A 14715-nucleotide genomic window follows, 5' to 3' on the forward strand; every position below is an offset into this window, starting at 1 on the left:
TGGTGATGGCTTTTACCACTCTCTTACATTGAGCCATCCCACAATACCTCAGCAAATCAGGTTCCCTTTCGGCAACTCCTGTTTACTGGTTGGTCGCTACACTGAGCCAAACGCACCATGTGGCAATATTAGAGAGAGAGAGAGACTTGAGAGAGAAAGAGAGCGAGCGAGAGAGAGAGAGAGACTATGAGAGAGGTGCATGTTAGTTAGGAGGTCAATCAACAACGATGTGGTCCATATGCCATAACCTACTTTTTGTGTCACTAACATTTCACTGCAATATGGTATCAGTTCTGTCTTCATCTTCAGCACCTGATGAACACCTAAGAGTCAAAACATTGTATCATTGAAACTAGCTTCTTAGTTGCGTTGACATGAACTGTGCTGGAGATGCATTGAAATAAAATGGTCTGTACAGTACTTGTGTTGAAAAGAAACGCACTCAGAACACAGTGAGCTCTCAGAGCCTGAGCTGTGGAAAAGGGGACTCAACGTGACTGGCAGCTATTATTAGAGAGACAAATCACACTGCTCAGCCACTAGACTACAGTACAGCCAGAGCCAGACCAGGGGGTGCTGATGACGGGTGGTGGTGGGAGGTTACTCCTAAATCAGGTCCATTAATGGGTCAAGATACCAATTGGTTCTTAAAGAATGTCACTTATAAATGCCTTATTAGCTTACTACAGTTACAGTACAAAGGGTCTTACTTTATCTATAATAACCCCACATCTAAGGTTGTATTGTTCAATTCAGAAGATGAGTTCCAATTCAATTTTAGGACTATAAAAACATACATAGTGAAAATTGTTGCCAGTTCCCAATTGAATAAAAACATTGGTGATGAATTGATTGAGTTCAAATGGCATTGAACCCCCAACCCTGAAGCAAATGAATCTGTTGTTTAGATCTAGGATGCTTCCCAAATGGCACCATATTCCTTATATAGTGCACTACTTTTGACTATAGCCCTATGGGGCCTGGTCAAAAGTAGTACACTATAAAAGGGAATAGGGTGTCATTTGGGAGACAAACCTAGTTTACTGAGGAGTTTAAAAACGACTATTATAAGCCTAAAAACCAGGATCCCAGCTGAATGGCTGCTTACAATTTTCACAAGAAAGAGTGTGAACTTGGTTTAATTAGCAACATCTGCTGCTGCTAAGGCGCACCGAGCCCAAAGTGACGGAGTACTACACACTACACCTTTGTAGTGATAAAACACTGCTTAAAATAAAGCCAAAATCCACTGAGTAGAAGAGTCTTTGAGGCAGAATGGGAGGGGTGTTGTTTAACATGGCCTGCGTGTAATAGCTTAGTTTTTATTGAAGTGTTGCACATAGAATACACATCAATGTTTTAGATATTTAGTTTATTAATTGTTTTATCATACAAACAGTAGATAATATCAGGATCCTGTGTGTAGTACACTAACCTCTGGCTTCTCTTCTCTCCTCAGGTCAGGAAGGGTGTGTCTAGGACCCATTTGGCCACTTGGACAGAGATCTGTTTTGGCATCAGGGGGGAACTGCCTATGCCCATTTCCTGTGATCCCCAGTGCTATTTCCCGCATCTCGACTACCACTCTGACTGTTGAGTTGGAGCAGCGACTCTCTGGTGCCCCACTGGCTGAGCCTGACTTGGTCATGAGTGTGGTCGGGGCGCACCGCTACAGCATTGTGTCCTCGGAGGAAGAAGGCCTGCGTCTCGGTGCCATGCCTTCCGTCACAATGGGCAACGGCTTCGGTAACGGCAAGATCCACACGACGCGCCGCAAGTGCCGCAGCCGCTTCGTGAACAAGAACGGCCAGTGCAATGTGCACTTCTCGCACATGGACGAGAAGTCGCAGCGCTACATGTCGGACATCTTCACCACGTGCGTGGACATCCGCTGGCGCTGGATGTTCCTGATGTTCACACTGGTGTTCGTGGTGTCCTGGCTGGCATTCGGCCTGGCCTTCTGGGTCATCGCTTTGCTTCACGGAGATATGGACAACCCGGGTGGTGGAGACGATAACTTCACCCCCTGCGTCCTGCAGGTCAACAGCTTTGTGGCCGCCTTCCTGTTCTCCGTGGAGACACAGACCACCATTGGTTATGGCTTCCGCTGCGTGACGGAGGAGTGCCCCTCAGCCGTCTTCATGGTGGTCTTCCAATCCATTTTCGGCTGCATCATCGACTCCTTCATGATTGGTGCCATCTTAGCCAAGATGGCGCGGCCTAAGAAGCGTGCAGAGACGCTACTGTTCAGCAACAATGCAGTGATCGCCATGCGGGATGGGAAGCTGAGCCTTATGTGGAGGGTGGGCAACCTGAGGAAGAGCCACATGGTGGAGGCCCATGTCCGGGCCCAGCTCATCAAGCCCCGCATCACAGAGGAGGGTGAGTACATCCCCCTGGACCAGATCGACATCAACGTAGGGTATGACACGGGCATTGACCGCATCTTCCTGGTCTCTCCGCTCACCATTGTGCACGAGATCGATGAGGAGAGCCCCCTGTTTGGCATCAGCAAGCAGGACCTGGAGTTGTCCGACTTTGAGATAGTGGTGATACTTGAAGGGATGGTGGAAGCCACAGCCATGACAGCGCAAGCTCGCAGCTCCTACCTGTCCTCAGAGATTCTGTGGGGTCACCGCTTCGAGCCTGTCGTCTTCGAGGAGAAGAGCCAGTACAAAGTGGATTACGCTCACTTCCACAAAACCTTTGAGGTGCCATCCACCCCCCAGTGCAGTGCCAAGGACATGGCGGAGATGGAGGATGAGGACAAGGATCCTACGCCCACCGCCAACACTTTCTGCTATGAGAATGAGCTGGCTTTCATCAGCCAGGACGAGGAAGAGGATGAGGAGGGGGAGGAGGATGGGGACAGGGTGCCAGAGCTGGAGAGACTGCAGGCCACCGTCAGCCTAGACCAGAGGTCATATCGTAGAGAATCAGAGATATGACCTTTGACATTTGACCTTTCAAAATAGTTTTCTTGTAACTCAGTTCTAGCGGGTTGTTTTCCATGTGAATACATGCAGAGCAATGCAAGTGCCATATGAAACCCATGACTTATGTGTTCGCATCACGCTACAGCCATGAGGAAGGAGGAAATCACTCTGAAACAGCCATGCTTGCTCATAGCATGGAGTAACAGGAACAGTCATAAAAAAGACCCCTCTCTCTTTAAGAAAACTTTAAATCTTTTGGTCATGAGATGGTTTGAGGTAGGAGCTTTATATAATGCAATATTCATTGTCTATTAGGAAATAATATCTTAGCTATAAAAAAATATATATTGATTTCTTAGTTGAGTGTGTGAAGTATTTTCAACAGATCAAGAGGGGATTTTGGGGGATTCTTACAACTGCCCTATGTTGTAGTTTACAGAGTCAAAGAGGCAGAGTGTGCTGGAAATAGAAACACTGGATACCTACTGCTGTTTAGTTAAACATTTTATATATGCACACCTGTAGTTTTAAAGGTGCTTTCCATAAACATTGCCTGCTGCTAATTAGCTATTTGAAATAAATATGAAATATAAACTTCAAATTGGAAGAATACAGTGATAAAATGCATAAATGCATACGTTTGCGTTGTGTATTTTGCAATTTGAATCCCTTAGAAAGTGAACAATTGATAGCATGAAAGTAGATTTTGTTATATTACTGGGAATCTGTATAGAAAACAATTAGTGGGCACAATTTACTATCAAGTGAACAAAACACTATGTTTTGCTGTCTAAATCACTCTCTAGCAATTGCACCCCACCACTTTATTTGTTTTGAACAGGGAATCTGATTGATTTAGACAGCTCCAGTTATTGCACACAGCTGAACGGCAGACCAGGCATTGATAAAGCACAGTTACAGGTTAGCTCGTACCGAAATCTAGCACAAATAGAACAAAGCACTGCATTAAGGGGCTACACTCGGCTACACTTGAAAATCAAACAAATTAACCCAATAGCCACCGCACAAAAGCAAAAGATTGGCTAACAAAAGAGCGGTAGCCTTAGCTGTATATTAGGCTACATTTCAGCTGATAATACTAAAATGGGAGTTGGCTGGGTGACTGAGGTTAAAGACCAGATAATATAGAACTGTAGAATTGACCTACTGACAGACAGTCTTACCAAAAACCTTAAAACAGAGGAAATAAGTGAAAAGTGGGAATAAAGTATGGTACGGTACTAAAAATGGGTATATAATTTGCACTGTTACATCTCCTTCCAGTCATCACATTGGCTGAAGAGACATCAATCAAGACATGGGTCATGTTCATCAGGCACCAAAAGGGAATAAAAACAGATTAAAACAGGAACCGCAAATTTTTGTTCACTATTGCATATGTTTTGAAACGTTGTGTGCCCTAATGAACACGGCCATGAGGTTGCTTAAAGAGGAGATACCATTGGACATCCCTAAACAGACCCAAAGGAGGAAATAGTGAGAAATAGAATAATGGAGAGAGACAAAAGAGGATTACATTAGCGACCTGTTCTCCCACAAGGGCTCTTTGCAGACAGGCAGCACTTGGAGAAATGAACATGTCTAATTACAGTACGGGGGGAATATGTAACATAATTTAATAAATTAAATGTGTTGTAGAAATAGATTACTGCCTGCAAAACTTGTCACCACGAATTAGAAAAACTCTGGGTGGGAAATAGTGCCAAATGGTACCTATTCCCTACATAGTGCACCACTTTTGACCAGAACCCATAGTACTTATTCCCTACATAGTGCACTGCTTTTGACCAGAGCCCTATAGGTGTGTAGGGGATAGGATGCCATTTGTGATGCAATCCTTGTTCTTTCTGCTTTTCATATCTGAACTATGCACCTTAGATACCGTTTTTTTTAAAGAAGAGTGAAAATTAATAACAACACGAAAACAATACTATAGAGTCAAGACAGGTCATTAATTTAGGTTCAACACAACAGTAAGTGTACACCTGACAGATTTGGAAATTTGTCAGTATTATGGTAGTAGATCAGAAACTCTCTTAGGTTAGGTTACTACTGTTTAACTTACACCAATTTATGCTACTCCAGTTTTGAACGGGAATCAAGAAGTGTATGGTGGTACTACAGTGGTTTATGTTAAATTAAAACTGGGTTGTACAGTCCTGCTATCCAGAATACGCCTTGTCTATCAAGGTCCATTCAGATAAGCATTATTCTCAAGGTGAAGCTTGCTGTTGGCTTTTGTGGGCGTGTATCAGAACCTCTCATGTTGTATCCGATCCAATCAACTGACTCTTATTATTCAAACCCTTGGCGATAGACAGAAGATAGGTCCAAAATAGACCTCCTGATGCTTCTTTTCTTTCAACACTTTCAAGCAACACAAAACTTTGGCTTCAAGCCCTAACTACCCGTCGGGACTCTTCTTCCCAAATGAAACCTAAACCAAAGTTGTGTACTGGACTGTGTAGTCAGAGCCAGATAGAGCTGGTTTTAGTGCATGAGCTTGAGCAATACTCGTCCATGTACTGTATGTGTCAGGTTGCGATATCCAAAATGGCACTCTATTCCCTATATAGTCTACTATGGTGCTCTTGCTCTGGTAGAGCAAAGTAAAATAGAGTACTACAGTACATAGAGAATAAGGTGCCATTAAGGGCGCACCCTCAGTCCTCCCTACAAACCCAACAGAGCCCCAGGACACTGTATGGAGGATCCACAGACCGGTCAAACAGGTTACTGTTTTCTAGTATATTTTTGTAGAGTACCAGAAGTCCTTGTCCCTCCTACTGCACAAAGTAACTCACTATATAGCCTATAATAGTTTTTGTGGCAATCTTTCATAGAGTAGACATTAGAGACATAGAAATGTCTTGTATAGAATGGCCATCACCTTTTGAAAAGCAATGTTGGATGGATGCCAGTCAGATGGCTAATGAACTTGGAGGAGTAGTGGTTTGACGAAATATTCAAGTAATTGTTGATTTTTTTGTTTTGTTTCAGAACTTTGTGTAATTCACACACTATCTGATCTGTTAAATTGTGCGGCTATATCGTTTTGTTCATAATAATTCATGTGGAATGGAGAGAACAGTATCAATACATTGTAATTCTAAACTAGCTCTCACAGTCTCACGTCAGAATTAGACGTTCATCCATGTCTCTCAAACGTCCAATTTCTAAGTTCTTCCAAATGTCAAATTGTGTACTTAGACATTAACTCCACATTTTGTGGAGTTAAAAACTTAAAAACAACTTTCTTTCACTGAATTTGAACATGCAACCTTTGACAGCAGATGCATATGCTTACCCACCATCCCTGTCTACAATATCTAAACAAAACCAAAACCTACTTGAAGGTAACGGTGCTCCCTGTTGCACCTAGTGGCCAGTTTCCACGTCATATCAGATATTGATATATGTCGACTACTGACTGGTGTCACGGGTGAACTGGCTGGTAATTCTACAGCATCACATTATTTAGCTTTCTGGGAAGGTAAACACATGGCAAGGAAGATTGGTTGCGTCCAAATGGCACGATATATCATGCACAACTTTGGGCCCTGGTCAAAAGTAGTGCACTTTGAAGGGAAACGTGCTGCTACTACTGTTGTCGTAGTAGCAGGTGTCGTCTCCGTAATAATGATGGCAATGGGCGATCATAGAGATGCAAAACCATCATCAACATCTGCTTTATCTACGGTATCATAGGGTAGTGGATGACCATTGATATTTAATGAGTCGAATTAACACTTTTGATACCCAATTCCCTATATAGTGCACTACCTATGCCCTGGTCAAAAGTATTTCACTATGTAAGGAATAGGGTGCCATTTGTGACTTAGACTTAGTTATCCATGACTCTTAGTAATACTCCCATATGGGTCCGTAGATAGGGCAGTCTGTCTATGTGCAGTGGAATCTTACTTGCTCACTATTTTCATAAATCAACACTATTCTATTTTTATATCAATCTTGGTGAGCTGGTTTTTCTTCTTAATATCTCTGAATATGCTTGGAGGATGAGGAAAGGGTTTGAGTTAGCTTGATACTTGAGCACAAACTGAAACTGAAAACCTGGGGATGAGGAGAGGGAATTGGGGGGAAGATACAAACTGAAACTGCATTCAAACTGAGCTTTTAGCACGTCATAACTACTGATCTATAATCTCTAAATCTAGATTTAAAATATCATTAACATAAGCCATCAGATGATACCAACCAGAAAGTTGTGGAGATATAAGAGATGTCCGAGCTGCTCACTAAGTCTCTGATTAAAACTAATTGCTATTTATCTTCAGAAAGGAGAAGGGATTCGGTAACTGACTCGACTGGATGGACTGGTTGAACTTTGACCTCTATCGGACGTCTTCCACTCTCTGAACGAGCCCGAGATGCTGAATTACACTGACTGGGTTGTTGTTGATATATTTTTCTCCTACCTTTTGGTTTATTTCAATGAACAATAAACGATGAAAACTTTAATAAATCATCAAAAAAATATATATAATTACAAAATGTAACTGCGTTTTAACTGTGTCTCTTTTCTCATTGACATAATCATTTGTGATGTGACTGAAGAGAAAGAAGTGTGGGAGTTAAGAGGAGAGAAGAGAGGGAAGAGAAGAGGAGTGAGAGAGAAGGATGGAGAGAGAAGAGAAAAGGGAGAGGGAGAGAGAAAAGAGAGAGACAGGTGTGATTTATGATTGGCAATTTGGGGTACGGAGTCAGAGACTCCTACTCACACACAACACACACACTTTCAAGTGGAGAGGATCCACAGTTACAGTATAGATTGATGTGTAAGTCCTTATAAGGTCCCTGATCCTACAGGACTAATCGACTTTGAGTAATAAATGGAAAGTGTAATCTGCTATGGGATAAAGTGTGTGTGTGTGTGTGTGTGTGTGTGTGTGTGTGTGTGTGTGTGTGTGTGTGTGTGTGTGTGTGTGTGTGTGCGTGTATATTTCCAACAAATTAAACATTTCTTATTTTTCAAAAGGCTATGTATCAGGGTTATGTATCGACGCCTGAAAATATGGGGTAAAAAAATGCCACAGCTGGGCCAACAACGAAATAACACAGCGGTCACATCCATTTACATTTACATTTAAGTCATTTAGCAGACGCTCTTATCCAGTGACTTACAAATTGGTGCATTCACCTTATGATATCTAGTGGAATAACCACTTTACAATAGTGCATCTTACTCTTTTAAGGGGGGGGAGGGTTAGAAGGATTACTTTATCCTATCCTAGGTATTCCTTAAAGAGGTGGGGTTTCAGGTGTCTCCGGAAGGTGGTGATTGACTCCGCTGACCTGGCGTCGTTTCATCCCAAATGGAACCCTACTCCCTACATAGTACATACATTTGAACAGACCCTTATTGGCATTGGGCACAGATGTCAATTCAACATCTATTCCACATTGGTTCAACGTCATTTCATTCATTCAACCAGTGTATGTCCAGTGGGCAGTTACCAGCTGCCAGTATAACCACCTCTCCATAAAGCTCGGTGGCTTGACCTTGACTGTGCGTGCGTGCGTGCGTGCGTGCGTGCGTGCGTTCGTGCATACAGAGACACAGCAGTTGAAATACAGTACCAGTCAAAAGTTCTTCAAATGTTCTGGATTGACTGTCTTAAAGTAATGATGGACTATTGTTTATCTTTGCTTATTTGAGCTGTTCTTGCCATAATATGGACTTGGTTTTTTACCAAATAGGGCTATCTTCTGTATACCACCCCTACCTTGTCACAACACAACTGATTGGCTCAAACGCATTAAGGAAAGAAATTCCACAAATTAACTTTTAACAAGGCATACCTGTCAATTGAAATGCATTCCAGGTGACTACCTCATGAAACTGGTTGAGAGAATGCGAAGAGTGTGCAAAACTGTCATCAAGGCAAAGGATGGCTACTTTGAAGAATCTCAAATATAAAATATATTTTGATTTGTTGAACACTTTTTTGGTTACCACATGATTCCATATGTGCTATTTCATAGTTTTGATGTCTTCACTATTATTCTACAATGTAGAAAATCATTTTTAAAAATAAGGAAAAACCCTTGAATGAGTAGGTGTGTCCAAACTTTTGACTGGTACTGTATGTGGTCCAATTTTGTGTGTGTGGCCAGGATTCAATCCGATCTCGGTTATTGGAATTGCGATCTCCGCAAAAGCAGGAACATTGCCTTTAAAAGCTGAAATTCCTATAATCTGCGATGGGATTGAATCCTGGCCTCTGTCTATGTGTACGTGTGTGTGTGTGTGCGTGCGTGTGTAAACATGTTACATGTGTGTGTTAAATCCAAGTATGTACAGAAGGATCAATGGGAATATTCTTCTCTCAAAAAAACAACATCTTCAGACCAATCAGATTAGATTAGTGATGATGATGTAATGTCACCTCCATAGTTCCCATGACAGCCAGAGTGCAGCAGTGCCATGGGTCAGCGTGAAGCCTAATCTGGTGCCTAAACCTGCTGGTGTATCCTGCCGATTAATCCCTGACAAGATCACAGGTCAATGGGTCGTGTGCCATTGCTTCCCAAATGGCACCCTATTCCCTTTATAGTGACTACTTTTGAACGTAAGAGCCTAGGCACTATTTAGGAAATAGGGTGAAATTTGGGAGTGAACCCAGGCCTCCTACCTCGACATTCTACACAAGAGTTAATTTGTCAGTCGCGCACCAGGCAGCACTGTGTAATCCGGGTAAAGGACGGACACCATGGCTGTGTCCCAAATGTCCCCCTATTCACTTTATAGTCCACTACTTTTGATCAAGGCAAAAGTAGTGCCATATACAGTGCCTTCATAAACTATTCATACCCTTTGACTTATTCAATATTTTTGCTGTGTTACAGCCTGAATTCAAAATGGATTCAATTTTTTTTTTACCCATCTACACAATTTCTAAAAACATGTTTTCACCTTTTGTCATTATGGGGCAGAATTTTTTGCAAATTTATTGAAGATGTAATACAGAAATATTTAATTTACATAAGTATTCACACTTGAGTCAATATTTGTAGAAGCACTTTTGGCAGAGATTACAGGTCGTCTTGGGTATGTCTGCATCAGCTTTGCACATCTGGATTTGACGATTTTCTACCATTCTTCCTCACAGATTTTCTCAAGGTCTGTTAAATTAGATGGGATGCGGCGGTGAACAGCAATCTTCAAGTCATTCCACAGATTTCCAATGGGATTCAAGTCTGGGCTTTCACATTCTTGTTCTGAAGCCATTCCAGCATTGCTTTGGCTGTATGCTTGGGGTCAATGTCCTGTTGGATCGTAAATCTTTACCCCAGTCGAAGGTCATTTGCACTCATCAAGGATAAAAAATATATATTTGTACTTTTTTCACCCTAATTTCGTGATATCCAAATGGTAGTTACAGTCTTGTTCCATCGCTGCAACTCCCGTACGAACTCGGGAGAGGCAAAGGTCGAGAGCCATGCATCCTCCGAAACACGACCCTGCCAAGCCGCACTGCTTCTTGACACACTGCTCGCTTAACCCAGAAGCCAGCCACACCAACCTGTCCAAGGAAACACCACCCAACTGGCGACCGTGTGGCGTGCATGCGCCCGGCCCGCTACAGGAGTCACTAGACCGCGATGGGACAAGGATATCCCGGCCGGCCAAACCCTCCCCTAACCAGGGCGATGCTGGGCCAATTGTGCGCCGCCTCATGGGTCTCCCGGTCGCGGCCGGCTGTGACACAATCCGGGATCGAACCCGTATCTGTATTGACGCCTCTAGCACTGTGATGCAGTGCCTTAGACAGATGGGAGGCCCTTTTACTCATCAAGGATTTGCCTGTATTTGGCTCCATTTTTTTTGTTCCCTCTATCCCTACTAGTCTCCCAGTCCCTGCTGCTGAAAAGCATCCCCATAACATGATGCTGTCACTGCAGTGCTTCATGGTAGGGATGGTGTTTAGACAGGTGATGAGCTGTGCCTAGTTTTCTCCAAACATAGCACGCCAAAGCGTTCCATTTTTGTCTCATCAGACCACAGAATTTTTGTCTTATGATATCAGAGTCTTTCACATGCCTTTTGGCAAACTCCAAGCGTGCTATCTCAAGAGTGGCTTCTGTCTGGCCACTCTCGCATAAAGCCCAGATTGGTAAAGTGCTGTTGAGACTTTTGTTCTTATGGCAGGTTCTCCCATCTCAGCCAAGGAACTCAGTAGTTCCGTCAGAGTGGTCATTGGGTTCTTGGTCACCTCCCTGATCAAGAACCTTCTTGACCGGTTGCTCAGTTTTGTCGAACGGCCAGCTCTAGGCAGAGTCTTGGCAGTTCCATATTTTTTCTATTTTCAAATGGAGACCACTGTGCTCTTGGAAACTTTCAACACTCTAGAAATTGTTTTATACCCTTCCCCAGAAACAGTATATGCCTAATCACATTTCCATCTATTGTAGGAGATCTACAGACAGTTCCTTGGACTTCATGGTATAGTTTCTGCTCTGCCATGCACTGCCAACTGTGAGACCTTAAATAGACAGACAGGTGTGTTTCTTTCTAATCATGTCCAAACAATTGAATTGGTTACAGGTGGATTCCAATCAAGTTGTACCGACGTCTCAAAGATGATCAAAGGAAATTGGATGCACCCAAGCTCAATTTGGAGCGTCATAGCAAAGGGAAATGAATACTTATGTGAATGAGATATTTCTGTATTTCATTTTCAATAAACTTGCTAACATTTTGAAAAACATGTTTTCACTTTGCGATTATGGGTTATTGTGTGTAGATAGGTGAGAGAGAAAAAATCTATTGAATACATTTTGAATTCAGGCTGTTACACAACAAAATGTGGAATAAGTCATTAGGCCCTAATTTATGGATTTCACATGACTGGGAATACAGATATGCATCTGTTGGTCACAGATACCTTAAAGAAAAGGTAGGGGCGTGGATCAGAAAACCGGTGTCTGGTGTGACCACCTCATGCAGCGCGACATATCTCCTTCGCATAGAATTTATCAGGCTGTTGATTGTGGCCTGTGGAATGTTGTCCCATTCCTATTCGATGACTGTGTGAAGTTGCTGGATATTGGCGGAAACTGGAACACGCAGTCGTACATGTTGATCCAAAGCATCCGAAACATGCTCAGTGGGTGACATGTCTGGTGAGTGTGCAGGCCATGGAAGAACTGTGACATTTTCAGCTTCCAGGAATTGTGTACAGATCCTTGTGACGTGGGGCCGTGCATTATCATGCTGAAACATGAGGTAATGGCGGTGGATGAATGGCACGACAATGGGACTCAAAATCCTGTCATGGTATCTCTGTCATTGATATTGCCAAAATGCAAATTGCCATCGATAAAAAAATGACGTTGGAGACGGCTTATGGTAGAGAAATGAACATTCCGTTGTGTGGCAACAGCTCTGGTGGACATTCCTGCAGCCAGCATGCCAATTGCATGCTCCCTCAAAACTTGAGACATCTGTGGCATTGTGTTGTGTAACCAAACTGCACATTTTAGAGTGGCCTTTTATTGTCCCCAGCACAAGGTGCACCTGTGTAAAGATAATGCTTTTTAATCAGCTTCTTGATATGCCACACCTGTTAGGTGGATGGATTATCTTGACAAAGGAGAAATGCTCACTAACAGGGATGTAAACAGATTTGTGCATAACATTTGAGAGAAATAAACTTTTTGTGCATATGGAAAATTTCTAGGATCTTTTATTTCACCTCATGAAACATGGGACCAACACTTCACATGTTGCGTTTATATTTTTGTTCAGTGTACATACTGAGGCATAGATGCAGACATACGTACACGCACACACACACACACACACACACTTTGAAGAGGTTCAGTGACGGTGTCTGGTATCCCACTTTGGCAGAGCCTTTTCATCTCTCATCCAGATCTGCCAGGGTCACCTTCCCCTCAATCACATGCACACGTGCACACACACACAGACTAAAAACCACTCCACACACACACACACACACACACACACACACACACACACACACACACACACACACACACACACACACACACACACACACATACACACACACACACACACTAAACAGCTCTCTACACAAGAGGTTTGCTCGGCATTTACTGCCAGGGGAAATCAGCTCTCAGACTCACTAAGATGCTTTCACTCCCCTAGTTTGTACAAGATCAAAAAGACAAAACTGAATAATTACATCGCATTGTGTGAATGTGTGCAGAAGTGTGTTTTCAACCACATGTTTGTGTTGAAGTGTATACATACCCTTACGAAGTGACAACATCCAGTGTATATGTGTGTGTGCCTGTTTCTATGAGTGAGTGTCTGTTTTTGCCTCTGTGTGTGTGCATAGCTGTCTGTTTGCCCTGTGTCTATGCGTGTTTCTATGTGCCTGTGTCTATAAGTGTGTGCCTGAGTGTGTGTGGGCATGTGTCTGCCTGTGTGAGTGTTTGTGTATAGCTGTGGGTTTACCTGTGATGCAGAGCAGGCTGTCTGAATTGGAAGGTCACATCACTGCTATTGGTGGGTGAATAAGAGTTCATTAACACCACATCAGACATGTGGCTATCCACTTGGTCATCCAATCACTGCCACAATAAAACGTGTATTTTAGAGAGGGCTTGACACACACACACACACACACATGGATGCAAGCACGCGCACACACACAAATACATACACACACACATGCGCAGACAGACAGACACACTGACTCAGGGCCAGATTCAATCCGGACCGTGGAAGATCTGCGTTATAATGTGATAAAAATGTTACATTTCCGATTAAGCCGAAATATGCAGTGTTTACCATGAATCTTCCGTGGTCCGGATTGAATCTAGGCCTCAGACACACACACAGAGAGAGACAAACAGACACACCAACATACTCTCTCTTATCAATTGTGAGCAGTAATTGTTTATCTATACAACAGCGTTTGAAAAAATACAAAATGTGTAGAGGGTGAGAGTAAAGGCAGTTGGATATTTTCGGTTCCCAGACGCCTACCTCCCTTGGGGTCAGAGATCAAAGGACCAGAGGAGGTCAACGTTGCCTGCTGCAGAGAGAAGCTACGTCCCAAATGGCACACTATTCCCTACTTAGTGCACTACTTTTTGCCAGGGCCCATAGGGCTCTAGTCAAAAGTAGTGCACTATGTAGAGAATAATGTGCCATTTGGGACACAGACAGAGAGTGGGTCGGTCGTTTGTTAGAACACTCCGTCTTTAATTGCTGTACTTCTGTTCTGTACCGGTTCTCCTTGCCTGCGGCTCAGTATGGGAGGAGAGAAGAACGAGGCGAGGGAGGGATGGAGGGGAGGGGCATGTCGCCACGCTAAAAGCCTTCCCTTTCCTCTCTCATTCCCTTTGGAGAAGTGACCTCTCTTTGGTGTGGAGGAGTCACCTTTTCTTCTTCTCCTTCTCTTCTTTCTCTCTTTCTCTCACTCCCTCTCTCCCTCTCGGCCCCCCCTCTTCTGACCACACTGTAAGGGCTGTGATTACTGAACCACTCAAGTGGGTTCCTAAAAGTGGACATGCTAACCTCCAAAAACATTTCTGTGAGATTGCACAAAGGTAACAGTAGCTTAGCTGTGGGTGAATGTATGCATCTGCAGGAATGAGATGATAGATGGTTGGCTTACTGTATGGTGTTAATATCATCACATGTGCTTTCTCTCTCTCTGTTGCTCTCTCTCTCTCTTTCCTCTCTCTCTCTCTTACACACACACACACACACACCGAGGATTTTCACATGCCCATCAGC

General features: G+C 43.2%; 1 protein-coding gene across 1 annotated transcript in view; it reads left to right on the forward strand.

Moving 5' to 3' along the window:
* The window catches only part of LOC139581959 (ATP-sensitive inward rectifier potassium channel 12-like), a 49324-nt gene extending 41847 nt beyond the window's left edge, over positions 1-7477 (forward strand). Inside the window, exon 2 of the mRNA XM_071412150.1 lies at positions 1460-7477. Coding sequence (XP_071268251.1) covers positions 1647-2948 — 1302 coding nt within the window. The 5' untranslated portion in view covers positions 1460-1646 and the 3' untranslated portion in view covers positions 2949-7477. The remainder of the gene's footprint in view (positions 1-1459) is intronic.
* The last annotated feature ends 7238 nt before the right edge of the window (positions 7478-14715 follow it).

Source organism: Salvelinus alpinus, chromosome 1 (genome assembly GCF_045679555.1).
Source record: "Salvelinus alpinus chromosome 1, SLU_Salpinus.1, whole genome shotgun sequence".
In the NCBI taxonomy this organism is placed as follows: Eukaryota; Metazoa; Chordata; class Actinopteri; order Salmoniformes; family Salmonidae; genus Salvelinus; species Salvelinus alpinus.